Here is a 27,493-nt window from a genome sequence, read left to right as displayed (position 1 = left end):
AGCTAAAGGCTCAAACCCAAGACTGGGCTTGAACCCACAACCTTCAAATGCAGTGCAGGCTTGTGGTAGCAGCTCTTCCGCTGTGCTACTTCACCACACACTAACCAACTCTTTGTTTGTTGTATTTAACCTTGAGATTGCTACTCAAACCTGAAGTAAAGCCAAAGGCTCAAACCCAAGACTGGGCTTGAACCCACAACCTACAGGGTAAGGACAGTAGCTCCTCAGCTCTTGTGCTGCACTACCTCACCATGCACCAATTAGAATTTTGTTTCTCGTATTTAACCTTGAGACTGCTACTCAAACCTCAAAACTCTTTCAAAGCAGAAGTGATGTCTGCATGAAGGGCCAAGAACCCACAACCTCAGACACCAGGTTGGAGCATGCAGCCCTTCAGTTGTGCTATTTAAGCACATGCCTCATTGTGTCCGTTTCTCATATTAGACCTTGGGATTGTTTACTGAACCTCAAAACTGTTTCAAAGTTTACAGTTTGAAGCCCTGACTGCAACCAAACCCTCCTTCTGAGAGAGCAGGTTTGAACTCAGGATCCTCCACACTTCAGCCTTCCTGCTATCTCCCTGCACTGTTCCACCACACACCTGTTGATGCTTTTGAATCCAACCTCAATTCTCATAGATTCTCAGGCTGGAATCCACAACCGTTCCATACCGTTATAATAGAATTGCAGGTCAAGTAAAGTCATATAATGGCATTTCTAATAAAGCCCTAGTTGATTTCACTACTTCTATGCTGTGATCCTTATTTCACTTTTTTTGACATGTGTGCTGATGCCCGCGTGTGAATTGAGAGGATCCATACCGACTCCCCTATGGAGCTAAACCAGTCTGAGGGTCCTCCTCAGCTGAGTGGAGAATAAATCCCGGAAGAAATAAACACGTTTGACACACGGCACCTTGAGGAGAGAGAATCAAATCCCAAATGTGGATCAGGAAGGTCAGCTTTGATTCCACTAGAGACACCAGAACTCACGATGATTCACAGTGTCACTGTTTGTTTAATATAAAATTAGGGCCGGGACTTTAGCGCGTTAATTTTGATTAATTAATTACAAAGCCTCTAATTAATTAGATGAATATTTTTATATTTTTATTTATTTTTATTATAAGTATATTTTTATAAATATACTTATTATATAAATGCTTTTTTTAATGCCACTTCTTCAATACAATGAGTAGAGGTATAGTTGCATCCCAACTTAAATACTCTGTCAAACAAACACACACACACAGCAGCAGCAGCATCAGCCAGGTTGCAGCCATAGCAACGCCACCGGTGCACTGTTATTCTAAAGTGTGTGTCTGTGAGCGCGTGCGCGCGCTGTCTCTGGTTTGAACTCCACACTCTTCCGGTTCAAGGTGTGAACCTTGTGCGTTCGTGTGTTGTTCGGGGGGAGGAGGTGGGCCCCGCCGTCTTGTCTTTGTTCCGCCTGTGATGGAGGACGGCGAGGAGGAGCCCAAACTCCAGCAGCCTCGACCCCCGCCAGTCGCCCCTAGGTCCGCCGGACGCGAGGACCATGCGAGCCCCCGTGAGGAGATGAGGAAATTCCCCCCAGGAGGCGGAGCCGCGTTCATTGCGCGCAAACACTCCAACAGCCGCGAGCTGTGGCTCCTGCGCGACGAGGAGTCCGCACCTGTCAGCGCAGCCTCTGCTCTCTTGTGCCGGAGGGGGGGTGGCGGTGCTGCTGCTGCTGCTGGAGGGGACGCAGTCCCAGAGGCGGGCGTGATAGAAGAGGGAGCCACCGGTATGATATGCAACAAAAACGGAGACTGTAGAAGGGACCCGACCAGCTCAGGGAGCCTCTCCTCTCTCATCTCCAGGCAGGAGAAGCGGGCGGATGGAGTAGTGGCCGCCGAGGACCGGGAGGGACAGGCTGCACGCATGGAGGGCTCCGTCACTTCAGCGGGGTCCCTGGCGCAGGGGCCCGGCGCGGAGGTCCGGAGCGCGGCGGCGCTGGAGAAAAAGGACTCCAGGGTGTCCTTCTCCAACGCGCCGACCGGTAAAGGACAGACTCCGAGTCAGCACTCGAGGAATTCAGTCACGTTCACCAAAGCCGAGGACGGCTCCCAGATAGTGCCGGATGATGGGGATCCTCGGGAGACATACATGCAGCGGCAGTTTAGTTCCATGCTTCAGCCCGGAGTTAACAAGTTCTCCCTGCGCATGTTTGGCAGCCAGAAGGCAGTGGAGAAAGAGCAGGAGCGCGTAAAGTCTGCGGGTAATTGGATTATCCACCCATACAGCGACTTCAGGTACGGGTCCAATGGAGTCAGGTCCATTAACAGTGCACACTCTTTAGATTGAGTTGCATGGCAATCAAAGAACAGGGTTTGGTTATATTGATATTTTATTTTTAACACACTGCCTGGTTTTTACAATATAGACCGTATAGAATATAGTTTGTCCCCCATAAAAAGCATTTTAGCTAGAGCCAAGATGATATATATATAAATAATCTGTTTGATATTTATATATTCAGCTTAGAACATTGATAATGAATTATTGATGGGTAAAAATTGTTTCAATATGAGTCGAAAATTAGATTAAAGCTACAATAGCAACGTTACTGCTAGAAATTTCCTGAGTTTGAGCTGAACATTTGTTTCAGCACCACGGACAGCTCCTCCAATTCTCTGAAGATAAAACCAATATTATACCACTTTTACTCTCATAAAACGCGTAATTAGGGATTTTTTTTTGCTTGGAATTTTGTGTGGGGACCTTCATGACTCAGCAACGCTGTTCCATCGTTCCTCCCTCTGCTGAGGCGGCTCTCGCGTTCTTTCACCTCATCTGAAATACCATGAAAAACGCAGAGTGCAAGGGGTCTATTTCTTTGCTAAAACTTATCTAGGAATAAAGCAGTGCTCTAAATGTGGTGTTTTCTCTAACCAGCAGGTTAAACATATTCAGTTTAAGATCACATAAAACACGGAAGAGTAAATTCAGCCAAAAGATCGATCCATCATCAACGATTTTGTAAATCAGTTTTCTTTTGATGGAAAAATTGTTTAACCTCAAAGGCACTGATGCTCTGATGATGCATTGCTTAAAGTTCCCAAAGTGATTAAGAGTTGTGGAGCAGTTATTTGGGTTACATGGGACTCCATCTCTGTGATAAATGCTGAGGCATCCTCCTCCAGTAGCTCTACATGGCCTCCGTTGTCCTTTGAGTTGGAATAAGCTGCAGCCGGCTTGAATTTCCCGTTATATTACTGTCCCCTGTGCTTCTCCTTGGCCTGACCTTGTCTTGAGTCAGATGGTTTAGGTTACAACGCCTGGAGAAGATACAGGCCCCTTAGCGAGAAGAGAAGAGGGACGCTGTGTGTTCGCGGTTCGGCTGCCTCTCTGACTCTAACCATCGCCTCCTCTTCCTCAGGTTCTACTGGGACTTCACCATGCTGATGTTCATGGTGGGCAACCTGATCATCATCCCCGTCGGCATCACCTTCTTCAAGGAGGAGACCACCACCCCCTGGATCATCTTCAACGTGGTGTCCGACACCTTCTTCCTCATGGACCTGGTGCTGAACTTCCGGACCGGCATCGTGTTCGAGGACAACACCGAGATCATCCTGGATCCCAAGAAGATTAAGCGGAAGTACCTGCAGAGCTGGTTTGTGGTGGACTTTGTCTCTTCCATACCTGTGGATTATATCTTCCTCATCGTGGAGAGGGGGATAGACTCGGAGATGTACAAGACGGCCCGGGCGCTCCGCATCGTCCGCTTCACCAAGATCCTCAGTCTGCTGCGGCTGCTGAGGCTGTCCAGGCTCATCCGCTACATCCACCAATGGGAGGAGGTAGGCGGAGGTCCACCACCCCAGAGCCCACGAAATCTCCTCTATGGCTCCATTTAGACACGGAGCGCGTCGGGCCTCGATCCCCCGTTGCTAAAAAAGTTGACGCACGCATGTAGTGATGACCTTGGGAGAGGAACACGTTCCCAAGGGCAGAACGCGAGAAGATAAGCAGGCCTGTTGTGGATTCTGAGCTATTTTTAGGAGATGGTCGTTGTCACGCTAATCTAAGCCAACTGCACAGCTGTGCCCATCTGTAACCTGAAGTGTGTGGGCAGAAATCTATATACAATCTGTATATATATATATATATACAACTCAAATGATCTTAACCATCAATAGAAACAAAAACATTCAGAAAAATAATAATAAAACTTGTATTTCATAGCAGCATCTACACCATTAATTTGTTCTTCTTCTATGCATCATCTGTAGTGAAGCTCTCTTATTATTGTTAGTGTTGATCTCATAAAATGTATACAGTTTTACAAAGAAACAATAGTGAAAAATACTGTCAAATGAAAGCTGGAAAGCATACTAGATCGATAACGTGGCCACATTACAGATGCATTGCTATCCTTGAAATTGGAGGTTAGAATTCCCAAAGTAGAGTTGGATGTTATTTAGAAACATTTTCTCCGTCACACGATTTTTCCACCAGATGAAGTAGATCTGGTCAACTGTGAAATGTGCTATCTTAAAACAAAAAAAACATGCTCAAAACATTAACAAGGTGTCTGAAGGTGTTTGAAAGGCTGATGGTGGTTTGGATATGAGTGTCGGCATCGACTTTGGGAGGTAACACCCTGAGACGACGTGATGCAGCGGTTTTTATGTCAGTAATCAAGTAGTTCATCAAATACTCTGTGTAATTACTCCCTGACGCGCGGAAGCCGATGTTACTTCATGTCCTGAAGCAATAAGTCTGCTGATTGGATGATGGCTGGAGTGCCATTAAGAGTTTGTGAATTTGTTCTAGTTAGTGGGAAATAGAAGAGGGATTTCCGGAATGTAACGAGACACTAATCACCTTTTCTTTGTTCTCGTAGCAAAATCTACCGTTTAGAAAAACTATGACATTACAAGCATTGAAGCCTTCCGATCACATTACACATCAGGAAATAGTTATTTCTCATACACACTGCACAAATACAACTAACCACGTGATTTTGAACACAAAGGGAAACTCCACATTTGTATCATTAATGCATCTCTGAATCGAAAAGCTCCCTCACGGTGATAAGTAACTTCCTCTTGTCTTTTCCCAAAGAGGTTATTTGAGCTGCAGGAGAACTCTAATTACTGCCTCAAACGCTTCAGAGTGCTGCTTGGCCTCAGCTCGGTCCAGCTGAGCTCCGCTCTGCTCCACCCAGACGTGGCCGGCTGGGTTTCCCCTCGGCTCGGCTCGGCACGGCACGGCTTGCTGCTGTGTGACAGGGTTTTCCCAAAAGATCTTTCGCGGCGTCGTGATGATTTCAGCACTTAACTCCCGCCGACTCAACCACGGTGCCCATTAGAAGAAGAAAAAAAAGAGAATAGAAAAGAACAGGTCAGATATCTTTGAAAGGATCTCTGAATAGACAGACGTGTGCGTGTGCTTGTGTGTTTGTGTGTGTGTGTGTGTGTGTGTGTAGCAGAGCCCCAAACACAGAAGCACAGATAAGCGTTGTCTTGAATAACCGGAGCAATTTCCTGCAGCAGGAAGCTTGTTTCCAGGCTCTTCTTCTTCCCCCGGCGTGCTGTGGAGAAGATGCCCCTTTTTCTAAACGACCGCGAGTGGTGGTCTGGAAGTCATGTGACCTGGACCCAGATTGCGGCGCGACAGTGACACATGGCCAGGTGTCTGTACGGGTGCAATTAGTCCAGGAGCCTCATTAGTCACAATGGGAATGCTGCCTAATCACACGTCCCCCCCCCCCGTCCCCGTGAGCCATTAGAGGAGAGAAATAGTAGGGAAAGTTTAATCTTTAAAGAAAACTTAAAACGTGCAGACGAGTGAAGAAAGAGGAGGAATCTCAACGTATATTTGATGGATATCTGAATGTCCACCAAGTAGGAACAACACCTTGATGCTAAGGAGGAGGTGTTCAATGTACAGACAGCTAATAGGTGCCATACTAAGGTGTGAAGTACGTTCAAAGAATATAAAGTCAACGAAATAAATGGGATTTTTGAAACTCCAGCCGTGCACGGACAAAGTGAGAAATTTGCCTTTGTGTGTTTTTTTTCTTGAGGAATCTGGGCAGGAGAATGTTCTCTATGCGCTGCAGACACACACCTATAGCGAGAAAAAGGATTCTTTCAGCCTCTTTTAGCTCATTGTTTGAGTTTCTGATTTAGAGTGTAATTTCCAGACGTTGCATACAGATGTTTTTGATGAAGAAAATGATAATAATAATGATAGTGTCTCACTTATATGTTACAGTATCTTATTTTGCTCCGAATCAACAACAAAAAATACAATAAGTCTATACAGTTTAAAGAGAAGAATGTAAGCTGTAGATAAACATAATAAAATAAAATATTATTTGCATTATCTTTTAGCATTGTTCAGATTTTTTTTTTTACTGTGCATTCTTCTCTTTCATTCCCATCACACATCTATCTCTGTCTCCCTGCTCCTCCCGACAGATCTTCCACATGACCTATGACCTGGCGAGCGCCGTGATGCGAATATTCAACCTCATCGGCATGATGCTGCTGCTGTGCCACTGGGACGGCTGTCTCCAGTTCCTCGTCCCCATGCTGCAGGACTTTCCGTCCGACTGCTGGGTCTCCCTCAACAAGATGGTGGTAAGCGAAGAAAAATAAATAAATAAATAAATAAATAAAATAAAAAAACGCCGGGAAAATCAACACGCGAAGTGGTCTGCAGAGCCAAAGCGTTAAAAAACGTGTCCCCCGCGGGGCACAGACGTGTGCTATCGGCAGGCAGATGGGGAAATAGGATTTGTTTAAGGTTGAGTCTGCACACACACACACACACACACACACACACACACACGCACACACACACACACACACACGCAGGAGCGGCCTCAATTAAAGCTTCTCTAGTTAAACCCAGGAGACGATGCCAGTGTGCGAGGGAGGAAAACAGAGCCCGCTTCCCCCCTCGGTTCTCTTCACGCGGCTTCTTTCTCTCTTTGTTATTCGCGTCTCCTCTCAGATGTGCTCCCATCGTTCTGACCGGCCCGTAGCTTCTGGCCATCTGCTGGGAGATGGGCCATTAAGGAGAGGTTATCTCCTAAATGGATGCTGACATGACAGAAAATAAATCACACTCACAAAAAAAAACACGAGCTGCATGAAAGACAACAGTTTAGACCAGATCATTAGTGAAAAAATCCTTCTTTTTTTCAAAACTTTAAACCTTTAACCTGCCTGTGTTTTTCCAAACTGGGGCATAAAACGTCTTGAAACATTAAGTTTCTCTTTAAAACCCGTCTCTTAACTTTAGAAATGGAAACAAAAACTCACAGTCAGTAAAGTAGAGCTTCCAAATCAACATGAAGTTGGATTAAAAAATAAATGATTTCTTCACAATTGCTGAACATGAAACCTTGATCTTAAGAAACTACCAAAAGTACCCTGGATTAGACCATAATCTAAATTAATTGATACCAGTTGGGATGCAAACAGATTTTCCACAACCATAACCTCCAATGAACAACCTGCACTGTGCACTATAAATGCAAAACTGATCAGGCTGTACTGTTCCACCACGTGTCATAAAACGTTAGTGTATTTATCATTTTGGGCTTAATCCCCTCCTTCCTGTCTGACTCGTCACACGTACCAGAGATAACCACCGGCTGACGGAGCCGGAGGGGGACGCGAGCTGCTCCAATCACACCCGCCTCGCTGCACCTCTCGCTTTTCCCGTTTTTTTTTTTAACCTCATACACTATACAACTTTCCCGGGAGTCGTCTGAGATTTGCACCGAGATGCTTCATCCGGCTTCGTTATCTCTGGTTTCATCTCCAGCGATACACTGAACACCAGCGACTCGGTGGACGTCGGCTCAGTGAGAGAATAAAGTGACTTTGTGGAGAAGGTTCTATTGCCAACGTATTCTGACACCACGGTGGCCTCTAATTAAGAATCGAATTCCACCTCAAATATTCATTTTGTGTTGATGTCAATCCCCTTCTCAGCAATCTCACACCAGGCAGCTTGTGCATCACATTACAGCGGTGCATTATGGTCATCATCTCCAAAGAGGGGGGAATGTAGAGAATATAAATGGCTGTCTCTCAGCATGTCGGGCTTCTTCCCCCCCCCTCCCGCCCCCCAATTTCCCTCCCGCTCTTTTCTAGCTCGCCTTGCTCAAATTTTCTCTTTGATGCCGGTGAGCGACGCCCCGTCGTTTGAGCCCATTGTCCATTGCCTAATGCCCCGAACGCCGGCCCGCCGCTCTAATCGAGCCCCCCCCCATGAGAGGCGCGCTGCTAAAACCATACTCGTCCCCGTGCCTCGCTTCCATGCACTCAGGCTCTAATAGAAGCAACACCTGATTCCCTGCACTCGGATGTGCACCACCGCACCTACTTCCTTCCATCCGTGCACGTGCGTCTGTCCGTGTGTGTGTGTGTGTGTGTGTGTGTGTGTGTGATGTTCTTCTTCAAAACCCTCAGAAACGCGATGTGCACGTTTATTATAAGCCCGACAATCAGGCTCCTGCAGCACTGGGGTGGTCACGTGACAGCGGTTCCGTCATTTAAAGAGTGTTCAGGCCTCCGTCCCGATTGGCTTGTGGGTCAATCGGGACACTCTGCAAGAAGGGTTGCTCTTACAATGGTACGCACAGTTGTGTGGCTTTATTACCTGTGTGTGTGTGTGTGTGTGTGTGTGTTTGTGTGCACCGTAAACACACATGCCCCCCAGCATCTGGTGTGTGTGCGAGTTGAATGACTCTTTCTTACGATTCAACAACTTCTTACAGCACTAATTGGGTTCGTTGCATTATTTAGCGTAAACAAGGTCAGAAACACAATATTCCTTTGTGAAATACATGTGACAGAGACAAACATTTATGTGTGATTTATATGTGATTTAGAGCATAAAGGCGATGCAAGGCGAGGCGAGTGGAAATGGATCCTTATGCAAGCTGGTCAAAGAATTGAAACAGACTTTTATGTGATCATAATAAGTGAAATGAAGGAACGTTTGGAGAATGTTGACTCTTGAGTAAACTAGGTCCAGGCAGCAACGATTAAAGATCTCTGGCCAGTTTGTTTGGAGCTGCTGTGTTTGTGGGGCAAGTTGCCCCAGTGAAACCAACCCAATTTCAGGAAAAAGAAAAGTCCTTTTGTCACATTCAGCTAAGCAGTGAAATGACTTGATGTACAGGAAAAAAAATGTGTAAAAAGAGGGGCTTTTCCCAGCGTTGTTGTATCTAAAAGCAGGGCCTGTCGTGATGAAAAGCAGCACACGTTGGGTTTGGGTGCTTTGGCCACATCTTGCACCAACGGACCGGATGCACATGGCTGCACACCGACATCTGCAGCTGTGTCTCAATCCGCAGGCCGAGTCCTGTGAAGGACGAGGCCAAAGGACACGAGGTGGATCCCTCAGAGCAAGGTGGGGGCGCTCAAAGTGGGAAACTCTGCCGGGGGAGGGGGCGAGGGGGGGTTAGCCAACCAATTTGCTATCAATTATAAAATTGTGCCGTATCATTAGAAAGTGCTAATTGACAGATGGGGACCATTCGTGTGGTGTTCCTCCCTGCTGGGCTCCATTGATGTCTGTGACTTCTGACCTGATCTAAAATGTCTTTGTCGACTCAAAACATAAATCCGGGTTGAGGAAACTAGACTAACCCTCCCAAATAGGTGAGACTCTTCTCCTCCTTTGCTGCTTATTTCATCTCATCTCTTTATTTGTTAGGAAGTTGTTCCTCTGTAGGGTTGGGTATCGAGAATCGATTGGAATCGGAACTAGCTTTGCTATTTACCCGGTATCGTTCAAAAGTGTAAAATTTGATTCCTAGGCCGTTTCTCAATACCTAAGACGACGAGAACGGACTCGCGTTCCCGCGAGAATAGACTCGGGAGTCCTGACTCGCAGGTTCGGGAGAACGGAGAACGGTCATTTCCGCAATTGGAACAGCAGCTGACTTGATGACGTCACCACGTCAGCTGGTCTTGCTAATACGTTTTTATTTTAGTTTTTGACTTAAATATTTTACTATTCAGTCAGAAAATTACATTACATTACTTTAAAAAAGTAGTATTTATAAACTTCGACATAAAGTTGTGTTTATTTTCCTCTGTCGTTGTTGCCTGTTGCTGAGGTGAAATGCATTCTGGGATATTTGGCTCTCACAAGAACAGACGAGCCTGCTCCGATGCATGCCCGGTAAAATGGGCGGGGCGAGTCACATCCGGGTATTATGACCGTTCTCGGCCAGATGCGGACTTTAGAATTGGAACAGTACTCGGGCTGCGACTGATGACGTTTCACGAGTCCACGAGAACAAAAGTCCACACAAGAACGCATATTGAGAAAGGGCCCTAGTTTCGATTCTCAGTCCGCCGGCGCCGACCGGAAACAAAAACCGCTGAACACCAACGAAGAAGCGTCCACCGGAAGTGTTGGCGGAACAGCGCGATCGAACATGTATAGCGTGCGTCGGCGGTCCAAAGTGTGGTTACACTTCTCGAAACAAACCGAAAACTCGGCAAAAAAAAACTCCCGGTTGTTGTGAATTTGTGACGCATCAGACCAGTGCGCGCGCGTGCGCGCGCGGGTGCCGGGTGTTTGACGCGCTGCGCCGCCTCTTCCTCTGATTCCAAGGGTTCGTCCATCAGTGGGAGCAAGGTAACGTTTAGGTACCTGCAGTATCACACACTCACGTGTAAATGTGTTTTTGTGAGGTTTCTAAAAATAAAGCTCTCTGGAGGAAAGTGTACCCCTGTTAAAATATATTCATAATTTATAATGTTTATACAATATTGAAGTTCATAGTTTGATATTCATATTGTAGTTGAAAACAGCCCTGTTAGAAATTAATAGTAAAGTTAATAAAAAAGTTCATAGAATTAACATTGATGGAGAAGGTCAGATTATTTCCTTCAGAAAGACCCTTGGTTAGCTAGCTCATTTAAAATATCTTAAACTTAAACTTTTTTGACCCTGCCTCTTAAAAGAATCGGAATCGAGAATCGCTGGGAACCGGAATTGAAACCAGGAATTGGAATCGTTCAAATTCGAACGATACCCAACCCTATTCCTAAGACAGTTAAAGTATGAAAGCCAATAAACTCTAACCCTGTTATTGAGTTTGAGTTTAAGAGCCTGGTGAGCAGCTGAGCTGTGATCCACTGGGTCCAGTGCACCTCTGAACAAATCAATAATCAGTACAGGAATCAGCTGATAAAAGATCTCCATACTGAGGTAAAGGCTCAAATCAGCAAATCAAATTTTCCGACATCAGAAAGAGAAACGCTGCATTTGGTCGAACAAAACCCTTTAAAAAGCAGTTAGTTGTAGTTTTAAGAGAAAAGTAAATCTCCCAGTTCAAGTTAAGCATTTCAAATTGTTACGGTGCCATTTTTCTCAGCCACCCCAAAACACTGAAATTCCAATAACACACAACCCAATTTAACCGTGCATGAACACTCTGATAATGCAGATAAATCCACCGGCCTCCCGCACCGGTTTGCTACTAAATTATAAATACAGACAGAATCACGCTGGTTCTGAATAATAAATACTAACGTTAATAACACGGTCTGTTCTGGCAGGTTACATATTCAAATCCTAAATGTCAGTGTGATCTAAATGTGGCTCCCCTACACACACACACACACACACACACACACACACACACACACACACACACACACACACACACACACACACATTCAAATACATGCTGAGTCTCAAACAGCATGTAGACCCAGACGGACGTGCCAGCATGCACGTACACTCACTATTCTAACCCCCCCCCCCCCCCCCCCATGTGTGTCATAGATGTCCCCCACTGCCTCCTGTGTTTTCGGCCTAAACGTATTACGCACAATTAGCTCTGGTCCACGCCGATGGGTGGAGATCGAAGGCCAATGGCATCGCCCGTCAGAGCCTCCCGGTCGCCGGGGCGGTGTCTCTGTGGAATTAGTTTACCGCGTGGCGGCGAAGGACGAGGCCCGAGGCGCGCCCCCCCCCCCCCCCCCCCCTCGTCTCCCTTCTCACGCGCTCCATGAACGTGAAGCTTGATTCCGCTTGTTGGGGGAGTCGCAGTGAACGAGAAGGTTCATGGTCTCGAGGCCCGTTGAAGGTGAATCTTCTGGTATTACGGTGCCTTTCAGAATAAAACACTGTATATGTGTTGAAATAGTTCGCCTGCACTGCGCTCGTTAGTTTGCATGAAAGCCAGGTGAGTTCAGTGAGTTTACAGTAATGTTGTCTTAAATAAATGTTACGAGCTTTATTAATAGATGACAGTTGATCACGGCCAGAAAGGTTTCGCTTCCTCTCAGCATCAGCTCATTCTAAATATTTAATTATTTCCTTCCTACAGAGTAATGTAACCACATTTAGGATGGATCCCGAAGATGGTGAAGCTATTTTCTTCTGGTGCTCTGTCCACTGATATATTGTGTCTTAATGTGTGTGTGTGTGTGTGTGTGTGTGTGTGTGTGTGTGTGTGTGTGTGTGTGTGTGTGAGAGAGACAGAAAGACAGACAGATGCAGCCATGTGTAAGAAGGTGTTTATTCCTCTACCTGGGCTCCGGCTCAGGGCTTCCTTCCCCCTGTTGTTCATCCACCAGCGTGCTCACGGCTGACTGGAGGCTCTGTTCGCCATGGGGGGGGGGGTGTTAAGGTTGTCTGAAATATTGACGGTTATCATAAGCTTAAAGGCAACATCAAAGCTGGAGATAACTTTCTCTCAACGCGGTTACTCCACTTGTCCCTTTAAACGCACATTTTCATCCTGGCCTCCTGCAGTACGTCCTCTTTCGCCTCCCCCCCCCCAAAAAAAAACAAGAACAAAAAAAAAAAAATTCACCAAATTTGAATCTCAAATGAAATGCAAATGTTCCTGGAAAAAACCCAAATCAGATACGAATCCAAGCAGTCAATCAGTGATTGAAGACGCCACTCGTCTCAGAGAGGGACAGAGAGCGCTCTGACTGTGTGTGTGTGTGTGTGTGTGTGTGTGTGTGTATAAACCACAGCTGTTTGAGGGGGGGATGTGAGATCAGCGACTTTATAATGAATCTAACACGGGGGAGATTAGGGTTGACTGAGTGTTTGAGCACCAATCACGGGGCATAACTGGAGGAGGCAGATATACAGGCCGCTCATTAATACGCTTTTATTTGCTTGCTCCTTGTTCTTCTCCTGCTTTGGCCCGAGAGGGAAGGCGAGGCCGCTCACTGACGATGGCGATCAGGCTCTCCGCCTTAAAGCTAGGCGAATGTCTCATTTTTTTGGAGTCAGAATCATGATGACCTTCCTCATATTTGGGTTTTCCTAACTCGCTTTCTCCTCCATCTCCTCCCCCCCCAGAACGACTCGTGGAGCGAGCTCTACTCCTTCGCCCTCTTCAAGGCCATGAGTCACATGCTGTGCATCGGATACGGGAGACAAGCCCCGGAGAGCATGTCGGACATCTGGCTGACCATGCTCAGCATGATCGTCGGAGCCACCTGCTACGCCATGTTCATCGGCCACGCCACCGCACTCATCCAGTCTCTGGACTCATCCAGGCGCCAGTATCAGGAAAAGGTTCGGATCCGGCTCGTTTTAACTTACCAGGTTGTGTGATGTCTTTCTTAGTAGCAGCCTGCAATACGGTAAATTTGTTTGTGATCAAAGTGTTGAATTTTGAGTTTTAGTTACTGTTAACTGGTTATGAAACCAGTCTCAATGGAATACCGATGCCCCTTTAAGACCCACGAAGCTCAATGAGACCTTCAGTGAGACGATCCGTTACTGCCATGTGGTCATTCCTGATGCCACCGGGTCAGATTAAAAATCTCCAATACAAAATGAGGGGAGTCGCTGAAACCCTAATCATTAAAATCATCACATGACTAAAGTTCCTCGAAGTAGCTTTAAAAGCATCATACAGCTATCTGGGACTCAAGATTATTTTCGTTATAGTTTTCTTACTTTGGATTGAATTAAAGATCTCACTCATGTATCTACATGATGCTGGAGATGGGAGGCAAGTGGCTTAGCTTAGCATGACTTAGCTTAGCTTAGCATGACTTAGCTTACCTTAGCATGAAGGCTAGAAGCAGGAAGATATCTGCCTCTGTGCAAAGTTTCATTAACAAGTTCATCTGTTTTCCGGCCCTACATTCATATGAATACATATCTTTAATATTATTTCTTTTTACAATGTAAAGTTCCTTGATCACCTCTTAAAACGGACAGAAATGACGTATCAGCGATCTCATCCAACTCCCAGAAGAAGAACGAATAAAAGTATTTACCAAAACTATTCTTTGGATAAATCCAGCAGCAGCTCTTGTTATTCTGAGTAATCCACAGATGGTGTTCTGAACGGTTGCAATGTCATGTAGCAGGGATATTGAAATAATCCCAAAGCGGTGTGTTCTGTGGATTATCCGGAGTTACTGGGACCCTTTCTCTGGGAAGACTTGCTGCTGATTGTTCGTCGATGCCCACCGTATTGCAGATATCTGAGAAAAAGGACATGGCTGGATGGTGGAATAAATCCGGGGGCTGGCTGCAGGATTACGTTACCCAGGGTACCCTCCAGTGGCGCCTCCATCTGTGGCCCCCCGGCACGAGGCCCCGGGAGGACGCTCCATAAGGAGGTGTAATCTACGGTGCACCCTGCAAATACATGCTCCATGTGAACACCAGGGGTTTTGATAGGGACAGCATCTGTTCCCGAGGGGTTTGATGTGCGCGGCTGCACCTCCACGAGGTCTTCATCCGCGCGGCGGACGATCAAAAGCGCCGCTGGGAGCGCAGTCCTGCTGCTGCTGCTGCTGCAAAAAAAATGGCGCCCTGCGTCTTGTTAGTGTCATTGGAACACGCGTGATTGGCCGGCCTTTGCTTGTTTGGCTGACGCCTCTGGTCACTGTTGAGAACAAAGGGTGATCGGGTTCACGTCTCTTGTTCAAGTCATGCGACGCTTTGGCTGTTTATTTTACTTTATTTTACTGCTTCTGGCTCGCCTGTGCAATGTGCTGAATAGATGATCGCCTTGCTTTACTTTTCTAGGTGATGCTAGCACGGGAGGATCCGTGATGTTTAGCCTATAGCAGACCAACAGGCTTTTGAGAGCAGCTGTGCTGGTGTTTAAAAAGTAATGAGGCTACTGTATGCATGTGTCAGAAATATATGCATGGTAAATGCGGCAGGGAATGAAAATATCATCAATGGATATGGGCTGCTCCGTCCCACTTAGCATACTGAACTTTGTGTATTACTGTGTATGATTGATGCACATAAATACATTTCAGCGATGTGTTTTGCCCCGGTGATTTTGGTCGACGATATAAGGCATCATTTAAAAGGTTGGTTTATTCTGCACACATTATTCTCGCAAAACAAAGGTCCCTCTCGAACGCAGCCGGGCAATCGTAGCGTAGCATCAGCCCGCTCGATAGTGATTCTCCGGAGGGCTTGGAACGAGACGTGCTTTTGTAAAATGTTTCTCCGTTATAACCTGTGGAGCTAACATTAGCAGAGGACATTAGCAAATCAATAGCTAGTGTTAGCACCTCAATGCTACGCTAGCTGAGGGTATGGGACGTTAATCTGAGACACTGAGGCAAGGATTTTGCTTTTCTCTGCAGACTGACCCACCTACAGAAGCTCAGACTCACTAACTGATTTTATGTAATTGCCTTTTGATCGTACCAACTTTTAACCTTGTGTTATTTCCGCATGCATTTAAAAAAATCTATTTTCTTTTGATCATGTTTTCTATTTTTACATCTTCCTTGTGTTTCATTCTTCATTATTTAGTCTTTTATTACTTCATTCTCGCCTCGTTGCTTCCCTGTGAATTAACTTTGTTATCTTTGTTTTAATAAGGGCCACTCAAATGTTCTCATTTCCTTATTATCTCTGCAAATAAGGTTATATTATTTGTTGCTTCTGGCTCTTAGTTACTAGGCACATCCCAAAAAGTTCTTTGCAGATTGTTGTCGAATTTCCCAGTGACTTCAAGCACTGACGTGGTGTTTGATCTTAATACGATTGCACCAAGTGTCCATTTGTAAAATACACTTTCCCCGAACATTGATCATGCAAGCTTTGGACCCCACGATGGCGTCTCGCTGACCCTCCGACTCGGCCAACGAAAAGACGCAGATGTATTACTACCAACGTCTCTTTTCCGATGAAGGTTTTTGCCCAATGAGGTACTTTTTTCTGCGATCACGCTTGTGGTAACTGAGCAAAATTGTAAGCGAGGCTAAGTGGCCTAATTGTACCTCTACTATCCTGACCCGTAGGCCATTGATTTTTCTAACCGTTCCTCCACACAGAATGCACTGGGAACAAAGAGACCGTACAAGTGACTTGTAAATAAAGTTGTGCACTTGAGTAATGAACCAGGCCCAACGTGCCGTCGCTCTCTTCGTCCAGATGAGGATTTGAACCGTTTACTGTGGGATCAAGAGTTAAACAAAGCAGGCTGGTCTTTTTTTGTTTTTGTTTGTTTGTTGCTTTATCACATAATGGACACATGTGTCTACTGGGTCTAACAGGAATATAAATAGAGACAAAGACATTAAATGGGAGATAAGGGAGGGACGCAGCCATTCATGTGAGTTGTCGGTGTTTAGGTCCGTTTGAATTTGCATTAAAACTTTCAGTGAAGCTGAACAATCAATTATTTCTAGTTAATTATTTAACCGCTTGTACATTTCCTTTAGCTAATGAATTTCAGCTGTGTATGCATTTCCACTTTAGCTAATTATTTCAGTTTTCTAATTCCTACTTTAACTATTTGATTCGCTAAACCGATACTTTCGCTAATTATTTCACCCTTTGCTGCCTTTTTGTTATTTCACCTGTTTTCCCCATTAGTTTCCCCCCCGACATTATCACTGCAGTACAAACAGGGGCAGCGACAGCAGCTTAGCGCCCCCTGCCCCCCCCCCCCCCCTTTCTTCTTCACGTCGGGGTGACCGGTGCCCTCATCCCGCGTTGCTCCCCCCCATCTCCGGCCATACCCCGCTTCATATGTCCCTCTCGTCCTGCACCATCTGCCAGTGGACACCGCACATGGACGGAGGGCGTAAGCCGTTATGTAACCACCCCCCCTCATGAGCAAGCTGGTCTGATTTTGGGTTGATGTGACCTCCAGCGACGAGCCCCGATCCTCTGGATGCTGACACCATTAAACCGTGAACGAGCGACCACCGAGGTCCCTTCTCCGCTTCCGTAGAGTCAGGAGATGGTTCCTTAAGCAGCAGTGAAAGATCCAACCGTGAAAGTAACCATGATAGCTGTAACATTTACCACAATTTAACCCTTAAGTAATCCTCTTATGATGTTTTATGATATCAACATTATGATTTAAAACCACCCGAGGCATCGCACGTTTCATAACACGGACAACTTGAGCTTTCTGTGGTAGTCGTGCAACATTTAATTTAGTTTTTCAAGTAATTCATGATACAGTGTGTGTACGCCTACACACACACACACACACACACACACAAACGCACAGACATCAGACTCGTCACAAATCCGGGGCCCTGGCGCCCTAGCGACACGGCCCGTTAATTGGAGGTCCAATTCAATTTCGGCCTTTCCGTCTGTGGCAGCTTACAGTGACAGCCATGCATCGTGCTCGCCAGCCACCAACTCAGGGCTTTGTGTCGGGAAGCCAAGAGGGACAGATTGGATTTCAGAAATGTAATGCATTTTTTAGTTTTATACTTAAGTAGTAAACTGCAGAAGGATCTAAGTCCGGTCGTATCTGCATCCCGGGCCGCAGAGTTAGATTTAGGAAAGTGGACGCTGCATAATTAATGCTGTGTGAGGGGATAACCTTTTTGACTTTGGGTAGAAGATGAGTGGAAAATGAACAATATCTAGTTGTTGTTGAAATCCTGGAGGGTAAATATGAACCAAAAGTTCCTTTCAGAAGAAGACGTGTGGCTCCAGGAAACTAATCAAGGCTGAATGAGATTAAGATAAAAAAAATTGGTTTAGATCGGAAGGAAAAGGATGCAGTTAATTGTTTTTTTGTAGATATAATTTCATAATGTGGTTCATTAAAGTAAGCGATCCCTCTGGAGTTTGCTTTAGTCATGCATGTCTTTTTAGTATATATTTGATGTGCGCACGTCACAACCAGCTGCCGAGTGTTATTTCTTTTCAAAGCCAAAGTTTCCATCGACTGTGTAACAAACCATCTGGCGCATCAGGGTATGAAGAAATATAATTATATTGGGGAAGGAGAAGTAAGCTGTTGAAGGGAAATTCGGTGTAAAAGGCAGATCAAATGAAGGAAGGAAGTTTCCCTGAAAACAGAGTCAAATGTTGCGTTCTTCCATCGAGCCAAAGTTTTCTCCTTTATGTAAAAAGCACTCATTCAAAGAAAGGAACACACTTGACGATGTGCCGTGTGAAGCGTATCACAATTAATTTTCTCCTCCGACCCGAACGTCTGTGACGCGGTGTTGAGCGAACTCGAGCTTCCGGTGATTGTTGGCGACCTCATGGTGCCAACTACAAGCATAAAGGGTCACTTCGTCAACCCCTCCCAGAAGGAGGGACCCTTCAAATAGACTTAAGTATTAGCTTACAGAGGACCCCTAAAATACCTTTAAATGTGGACCTTTCATTAAAAGAAAAGGTCCATATTGCCCACTAATGCACATGATTCACTATCATTAGTGATCTATTTGTGCCCTGTATGGAGGCGTCTTGTTTGTTCCTGCACTGATTCCTCCTTTTCATTTCTCACCTGTGAAAAATATAAACTGAGTGGTTTTTCAAAATCTCTTTATCTTCAGCGGCAGCAATTTATTTGATTTAACAAACGCACATAACTAAGGCAAAGTCTTGTTATGTCATACAGTTTTTGTTTTTTTTCTCCCTGCCCCCCCGTTACACGAAGGGTGACAGCCACGACAACAATAACTTCAAAGGTGGGTGGAAAACAAATTATAGCTGCTGATTAAGACAAACGCCGCCGCAGGTGAGCTGTAAACAACAACGGCGGCTCTGCTCCACAGGACGCAATCAATTTATTAGAGAGAGAGAGGGAGAGAGACCTCCAACAACACAGTATTGATCGCTGAGTCCATGAACAGCTCATTCACAAGCCTCTTGCTTTGATGCTTTCCTCTGTTTTACAATGAATTTGGGCGGCATCGCAGGAACATCTGGAGGGAATTTCTTCAGATGTGTTCACCTGAACTCCAGGAGGTACCGACTGACCCTGGTGGTCAAAGGTTACCGTGAAACTCGACTGAATTCGTTAACTTTTTGCTTAAACATTTGCGTAAAAGTCTCGAGAAAGACGTGATCCGATTTGAAGGCGATCGATGATCAAGAGTACTGTGCCCGGGAATGTGAATCTCGGGGGACGTCTTGAGGGAATAAATGTACCTGCGACATTTTCACACGCGTGTCCCAGGGGACAAAAATGATGACGCGATGACATTTCGGTTCGGATGTCGATCGACTGGACCAGGGGGTTCCATTCATTCTGCGTTTGCTGCTGATACAACAGGAAAACAAGCCGCGTCCTGTGCCGGTTTCCGGGGTCATCTTGTTGGTCTGGTTTCTCTCACCCCTTCTCGGGATGTTCCCTAACCCTTAACTTCACATACGACGAATTTTGCGAGTGAAAACACAGCGATGGTGCGTAATAGCCTGTAATAAATCAAATGGAGCATTTAGTACAGAGAGGGAGGGAGAGAAGCTGGATACGGTTCAGAATCTTTCTTCTCTCTACTTGATGAATCCTCGGAGGGCTTAACGGAGCTGTCGTGTTTCCTTGACAGCTTCGTCACCCCTTACCTAACCCCCCCCCCTAACCCTAACCCCTCACACGAGATCTGCACAGCTGCGCCTCTTACAGACTGAGAGAAGAGGTATTTTCGAGCATGAATGAGAAAAGAAAAGGGCTTACACCACAGCCGCCCGGCCCAGATGAACTTCTCAAAAACCTCGTCCCGTCACGGTGAACCAAAGGGTTGCTGAGTTCTGATCGATCGACGCCCCTTGTGTCTCCCCCACAGTACAAGCAGGTGGAGCAGTACATGTCGTTCCACAAACTGCCGGCAGACTTCCGGCAGAAGATCCACGACTACTACGAGCACAGGTACCAGGGCAAGATGTTTGACGAGGAGAGCATCCTGGAGGAGCTTAACGAGCCTCTGCGCGAGGTAAGCGAGGAAACGAGCCGTCCTTTACGGGTGTTCCCCTGGAACCAAAAGGCCTGATCCGCCAAGTGCAGAGTGAGACTTTTTTTGTTTCCCCCGACCCGAAATCCAGGAAATCGTCAACTTCAACTGCCGCAAGCTGGTGGCCACCATGCCGCTGTTCGCCAACGCCGACCCCAACTTCGTGACGGCGATGTTGACCAAGCTGCGCTTCGAGGTCTTCCAGCCCGCCGACTACATCATCCGAGAGGGCACCGTCGGCAAGAAGATGTACTTCATCCAGCACGGCGTGGTCAGCGTCCTGACCAAAGGAAGCATCGGCATGAAGCTGATGGACGGCTCCTACTTTGGAGGTTTGTCACCTCGTGGAACGTGTTTCTCTCCTGCGCTTTTGCGTCCAGCGGTAAAATAGGATAGCTGTTGACACCGCGAGTGCCAATGAAATCCAGTAATACCACAGATGTGTGGTCACCACTTAAAATAACGATTTTAGCCAGAAGCAGTGCAAGGGAAAAAAACCCTTGAGGTTTCACTTGAAGTTCTTGTTCGATCGCCCCTCTTTCTCCATCTGTTGTCCCTCTGTGGCTGTTTGGAAACAAGCGGCGCCACAAAGGCCTGCAGAAGAATAAACCCACACACTTTTTTTTTGAAAAATCTTGTTATTTTTTATGAAATTCCGACTATATTTTATTTGTCCACTGCAGCAGATCAGGGTTCGCGGGCAGTAATGTAAATGTGGCCCATGCACATCACACGTCCAATTAGTGACAGCTCATTAGCATGGCAGGGAGGGGGGGGCCGGGGGGGGTGTTTGCAGTGAATGGGCGGTGATGTCATGCCCAACATGGGACTTACCTGTGTTTAGATACGTGGTCACAAACATCAGGTCCCTGATTTGATAGCATTGCTATTCAGTAACGTCACGTGCGTTTACACTTCTTGGCTTTGTAAATATGCCTTTGGCTCTTTTTTATTTTACAAAAGCTATCTGGAGGAACGGTGCGCGCAACACTCGCTCAAGTTCGGCAAATATCTGCTTGAAGGCGTATTGGATTTTTTGAAAATATTGGAAACTATTTTCTTTAGTGGCGCATTCACGCCGTAACAATCCGTTTGTGTGACTGGTTATTTGACAAAGCTTTCACAACATGTGGCCCCAAAAGTCACTTTCCTTTTGCATGCAGATAAATGAGTTGAGGAGAGGAATGAGAACACGAAAACAGCCCACCCAAGGTTGAAGGGAAGGAAAAAGTCATCAACCCAAAAAAAGTTCTTAGCGACTGGTTTGAACTGCTTCTTAATGCAGGCGGTTTCATTAGGATGTAAATTCTCTCATCACATCCCACTAATGATGCTGGCCATATGTAAATGTACTGTACTGTACAAGCAGAAAGATCGCAAATGAATTATCTGAACGGACGCCTGGGGCTTTTTTTTTTTTGGATTCTGAGGAGAGTTTTTACGCAACTCTCACTAAACTAGAGTATCTTAATTGCTTTAAACCCACCCCTCAAAAAACGACTGGACAAAAGCTACGGAAATAAGACCAACTCACCAAATGTATTGTTAGACAGCAGCTCTAATGCCACAAAACATGGTTCTGTCCAAACGGAGTTCACGCAGTTCACTGACCGTGAGGATCATGCAGTAGAGCCTCTGTCCATCTATAAGCGTGCGCTATTAATCATTAATCTACAGAGGAAATATAAATCCTTAATCAGGCAGGAAGCACGGCCACGCTCAAGGTCGCACTTAAATACTCTGTGAATAAAAAGCGGCGGTGCGTGTGTGACGGTGTCTGTTTTCAATGGACAGCGTGGTCACATGCAGAGGAGGACACGCCAGTAATAAAGCTCACAGTCCTATTTCACACAAGTATGATAAGAAATGTGTCATATTTGCTCTTCGTGACAGAAGTGCGCGAGACAGATAATCCGTGCAAGACTTCCTGTAAGTGCTCCCGCGTTAGCTTCTGCCTCGGCAAAATCAGAACAGCCAATCAGAGTCGAGGAGTCTCCAACGCAGCTGTCAATCAAACCCCGCTGCGCTTGTGCGCTTTAGAGACCCCTCGGGGCTGATTGGTTGTTTCTCGCAAATGCCATTAGGAGCTGCAAGAGGAGGCAGAGGATCCTGTTTATTATCATTTTTCACTGATTCTCAGCCTCATGAACTGCTGTCAAAATGTAGTAACAGTTTGTAAAAGATTTTGTTTTTATAAAAAGGCACCAACTGCAGCTTCAAAAGGATGGACCAGTCCGCTAATTAACACTCATTTAGCTGTGGTTTTATTCATTTTTTAAAGACAGTCACTCTGCGGTTGAACTACAGTTCCTGTTTCTTCCGCCCCGCTGGCAGCTGGACCCCCCCCCTCCCCCCCCACCCCCCCCGCGCTCGCCTTAATGGAGTCTCCCCGCGTCTCGTTATTTCCAGTCAGAGTCAGAGGAGGTCGACCTTTCAGGCGGGGAGGAAAAGGAGGCCACGCGGTTGTCAAGACAACAGTCAGAAGAGAGGAGATAAAGATACTGGCGGGGGGGTGGTTGGGGTGGGGGGGGGGGGGGGAACTGAATGTAACGAAGCTTGGCTGCACATCCCCAAATACAGAGAGCGCTTCCTTCACACAACCTCACACGAACCACAAAGTACGATACCCTCTATTCCTCTATTCTTGTCTCCGAGTCTGACCTCCTCTTGTCCCCCCGTCTCCTTACACCCCCCGCGCCCCCCCCGCCACCAGAGATCTGTCTGCTGACCCGCGGCAGGCGGACGGCCAGCGTGCGAGCGGACACCTACTGCCGCCTGTACTCTCTCTCCGTGGACAACTTCAACGAGGTGCTGGAGGAGTACCCCATGATGAGGAGGGCCTTCGAGACGGTGGCCATTGACAGGTTGGACCGAATAGGTAAGACTGCACCACATGAGGCCTTTTTAAGAGACCTTTTTAACTCAGATGCACGATAATAATCATTTTTTTTACTCCAAATTCTATCCATATGTGCAATTCTTTATCAGAAAACCCGGCAAAATGGCATAGGACTCACTTCCCATCGCTAGTTGACGAGTGACCCTGTAAACGGATTAAAAATCTTGCCGCGGCGATTACTTTTACTCAGTTCCTCTCAAGTCAAATAAACGGCATGCGAGTTATTTAATGGTAACAACTCATAATTGTACAAATCATCTTAACATCCGCACCTATTGGGGGATTCATTGGGGATTTAGTCGCTGATTACAGCCACAGGTACGGCGCCTCGTCTATCATGAGTCATTCATGAGATGAATCCAGGCGCGAGGAGGAAAACAAATTCATTCATTAACTCCATGTCTGACAGCTGCGGTTCTCTGAGTGAGAGGGGACGGCGTGTGCAAAGGAGGAGAGGAGTCAGTGGTGGTTAAATAAAAAAAAAAAAATTCTCCACTAAATCATTTCATCATCTCGTTTCCTGATTGTAAGTCTGTCGTGGAAATTGAATGCCTCCCGTGGTTATTTGACATTTTGAAAACAGTCATTTAACGCGTGTGACACGTCCTGGCAGGAACCACCGGGCAGGATGATTTGTGTTGTGCCTCCTGTTCTGTCCCTATAGTGATTTACTGATTTGTTTTATTTGCACACAAACGTGATTAGAGATTTCGTCTTGGCCAAGAATCGGGAACAGTTAACTCTCCTCCTCACGATGCAAACAACTTTCTCCCGTCTTTCACGCCCTCCGGTGTCGCCCAGTGCTGCTCATGTTACATGACCACACTGTAAAAGCCCCACATCTGCCAGCTGTTGCCATAGCAGCCAGATTCCACACATGAGCAGCACTCAGTCAGGCTCACATATTTTTTTTTGTGCCTCAGGACCAAACCGCTGACCAAACATTCCCCCTGGGCTGAAATGTGAGTAATATAATAATTGTTGAACAGTGTTCAGTCCAAAGATTCTATCTGGATCATAAGCACTGAGGGCAATGTTAAGAATACAATAAAGACTCGATAATGACAACATCCGTGTCGCTTTCGAGCCTTGAGAGAGACTGTTGGATGCATCGCCATAAGTTCCTCATTAGACATGCAAGAACAATCCACTGCTTCAAAAACATCAACCAAATCTTTCTGTTCCATCACACATATACGATTTCTTTTGTCGTGCATCTGTGAGCAGCGGAGCTTATTTACGATCTGTTCGGCCTGACGGAACATAATGACTTGTGTTTTTTTGATGGAGCCAGGCCTGCTCCAGCAGCCGTTCATCTGTTTCTATAAAAAGTCTCTGACCTGTGAGCCACTCCGACATCGAGACGGCGTGTCCATCGCGTTGGAAACGCAGTGTGACAGATTCTCTGTAAGGGGGAATAACCACTCGTTTGTATGCTTTGATTGACGGTCAAAGTTCATTCAAATTCTAACCACAACACACACCTTTACAGTGTCAACTTTATTCCTCGGCTTTCTTCCGTGTGGCCTGTGTACTTTACCCTTGAGCTCCCCGACGGATCTACGGAGAAGACTTGCGGAAGAACTCTCTCGCGACCCGGTGACTTTCGACAGCAAAAGGGTATCCTTCCGCCTCCTCGCTCCAAACCCCGCAGGTGGGAGGGGTGGGAGGGTGGGGGGGGGGGGACATTGTCAACAAGCCTGGACTTTGTTCGTTCCACAGATGGAACCCACGCAGCATGTCAGGAGGGCGAAGGATTCACCGAGGTCTAGATCTGCCCCCCCCCCCCCCCCCCCCCTCCCGTCCATCTCCTTCTGGCCGGGCTTCTGACTGTGTGGGACGAGTTCACCACCCCGCCCCTTGTGACCTCGCTACTACATGCCGATCAGGCTGTTGTGCTGACTAACAACCCGGCCCTCTCCCCAGCTCTATTGACCACCTGCAGTATCAGGGGAACCAAGTGACGACACGGGGGCCACGTTCCCGTCACCTGTGAGTTCTGCTTGGTCCTCGAGGTACAGCAGACGGTGGATCATCCGGCTGCAGCCAAGATGGCCGCCACGAGGCGGACATCTTTTTTTTTTTTCTGACTCCATTCTTCTTCCCTAAGCAGCATTTGTTGAGAGCAACCCTGTGGCTGGCCTTCAGCATCGTCATCATCGTCATCATCGCCTGGCTGCGCCGGTCAGTCCCTGGCAGCTCTGTGCGAGCTCGGTACAGTCAGTACCGACCCGGTCCGGCCAACTGCAAAATCCAACGACACAAAAGATGAAAGCGTTTGTCGCCCCAGCGCAGTGCACCGTCCATCAAGGATGAATCCTGCCGTCTCCTACTCCGTCATCTGACCAGTCAGCCGGGGGTTCAGTCGTTGGAATGCATCGAACACCGAGGGGCCACCGGTCTGATTGAACTCATTTTCTCTTAAACGTATTGAAGGACACGGCTGACTCATCGCCGGCGGGTTAGCCTTCATCTCAAGACTCATCACACGTCAAAGAAAATCGATGACAAATAGGCTCCATCTCGTTACTCATCAGGAGGACAGACGTCTCCGTTTAAAGATCCCTCTCAGCGGGTTTCGGAGGCGGCAGTCTGTAACTAACCCGAGGGGGGGTTTTGAACCTCGCCGCTCTGTGACGCACGAGCTCCGTTTTCTTTCTTCCGCCGCGGCCTGTGAGATTAGAGGAGGGGGAAATCGCTCACACACTTCTCCCGCTGTGACGTCTCTATCTAGCCGTCATGCTTCTTCGCGGGACTTCTAAGAGGGACTCTGTTACTCGTCAGCAGATGGTGGCGCGTGGAGTAGAGAGGGTGAGCCGCGAAAACCAGCACAGAGCAAGACACCCAACCCCTAATTGCTCCTTGGGCTAAATGTAAAGAAAGAAAAAAACACTTGCCATGTAAAGTTATTTCTGTGCATCCAGGCGGATTTTTAAGCCAATTCTCACAAGTGAAAATGTTGCCAGAGACAATCGGTACAACACAAATCATCCTGCAGCATGGGATGAGGAAAAACTCACCAGAAGACAAACCTTTTTCAAAGTGAGACACTGAGGAGGTATCCATCAGAGAGGTTGTACATCCAAAAACAAATGCTATGGCAACAGACTCTCCTGCAAAAAAAAATCTCTCCCCATATCGAGGAATTGGTGCAAAGTATAATGCTCTGTATTTTCCTTTTTATATATGTGAGAATGTGTCAAGTGTTGGGGTTTTTGTGCACGTAGAAAATGTCTTGACAGTTCCATATATAGTCTACGCTATCCACCGTAGCCAAGAATAGAATGAAGGGAAACAGGGAAACAGTTATTTCTAAGAATAAAAGAAGACATAGGATAATACTAGGGGACCAAACTTTGCTTGTGAAACTTTGGCTGTTTTTCTGTCTCCTTGTCGCTGCAGGCAAGAAGAACTCAATCCTGATGCACAAAGTCCAGCACGACCTGAACTCGGGTGTTTTCAACAACAGCGAGAACGAGATGATCCAGGAAATAGTCAAGTACGATCGGGAGATGGTTCAGCAGGTCGACGTGCCCCGACCGCGGGCCATGTCCATGACCCCTCCCCTCTACGGGGGGATCTTCAACTCTCCCAGTTCCTCCGCCCACCCCCAGCACTCGGCGATCGGCACTCTGCAGCAGGCCGTGGCCATGAACTTCTGTTCCCCCGCGCAGGGGAACTCCATGGGAGCGGCGAGCCTGCAGTCCCCCAGGACGGTGAGGAGGTTCCAGGTGGTGGAGAGCGTGTCCGGCCCCGTCTCGGCGTCCCCGCTGCCGTCGCAGTACCTCGCCAGTGGTGCCTTCGCTCCCGTCCTCTCCAGCCCTCCCGTCCAGAGCCCGCTGGCGCTCGGGGGCCGGTTCCAGTATGGCTCGGGCGCCCTGGCTGGTCCCGCCTCGGGCTCCCAGCTCTCTCTGGCCCAGCAGCACGCCGCCGGCCTCGCTCAGCGGCCCAGCTCGCGCACCAGCACTCACTCGCTGCAAATGGGCACTTTGAGCCAAGACGCCCGGGCGCTGTCCGCCTCTCAGCCCTCGCTGCCTCACGAGGCGGCGCAGCAGGGGGCGCCGAGTCCCCCCAGGTCAACGCGAGTCTCCTCCACCTCCATCGGACCCCCTCACGCCCCGGCAGGTCACGCGGGCTCCCGGGGCGCCGTACCACAGAGGGTGGTGCTGCCCCATCAGATGTCCGTGGGGGGCTTCCCCATGGCGTCCCTGACTGGTTCTGGGCAGGGTTTCGGGGGCGGGGCAGGGCTGGCCGTGGGCGGTGCGGGGACAGGTCCGGGGGACTCGGGATTACCCAAGAAAGACTCCATAGTGAGCCTTCCCGAGACCGACCACATCAAAATCAGATCCAGGCTGTCTTCAAACTTGTGATCTTAATCGAACTCTTGTGGAGGACTGACTCGATGGGGG

At 47.3% G+C, this 27,493-nt stretch overlaps 1 protein-coding gene across 1 annotated transcript; it reads left to right on the top strand.

Annotated features, from left to right (window-relative positions):
- The first annotated feature begins 1,512 nt into the window (after positions 1 to 1,512).
- Positions 1,513 to 27,493, top strand: hcn2b (hyperpolarization activated cyclic nucleotide-gated potassium channel 2b). Its single transcript, XM_037470566.2, has 8 exons — positions 1,513 to 2,272; positions 3,400 to 3,823; positions 6,452 to 6,613; positions 13,338 to 13,556; positions 20,021 to 20,167; positions 20,277 to 20,517; positions 22,899 to 23,063; positions 26,487 to 27,493. Exons 1-8 carry the CDS (start codon positions 1,557 to 1,559, stop codon positions 27,452 to 27,454), a joined length of 3,042 nt encoding a protein of 1,013 aa, XP_037326463.2. The 5' UTR covers positions 1,513 to 1,556; the 3' UTR covers positions 27,455 to 27,493.

Source organism: Pungitius pungitius, chromosome 7 (genome assembly GCF_949316345.1).
Source record: "Pungitius pungitius chromosome 7, fPunPun2.1, whole genome shotgun sequence".
Lineage (NCBI taxonomy): Eukaryota > Metazoa > Chordata > Actinopteri > Perciformes > Gasterosteidae > Pungitius > Pungitius pungitius.
Note: the sequence above shows the minus strand (reverse complement) of the source record. Positions and strands in the feature narration are given on the sequence as shown.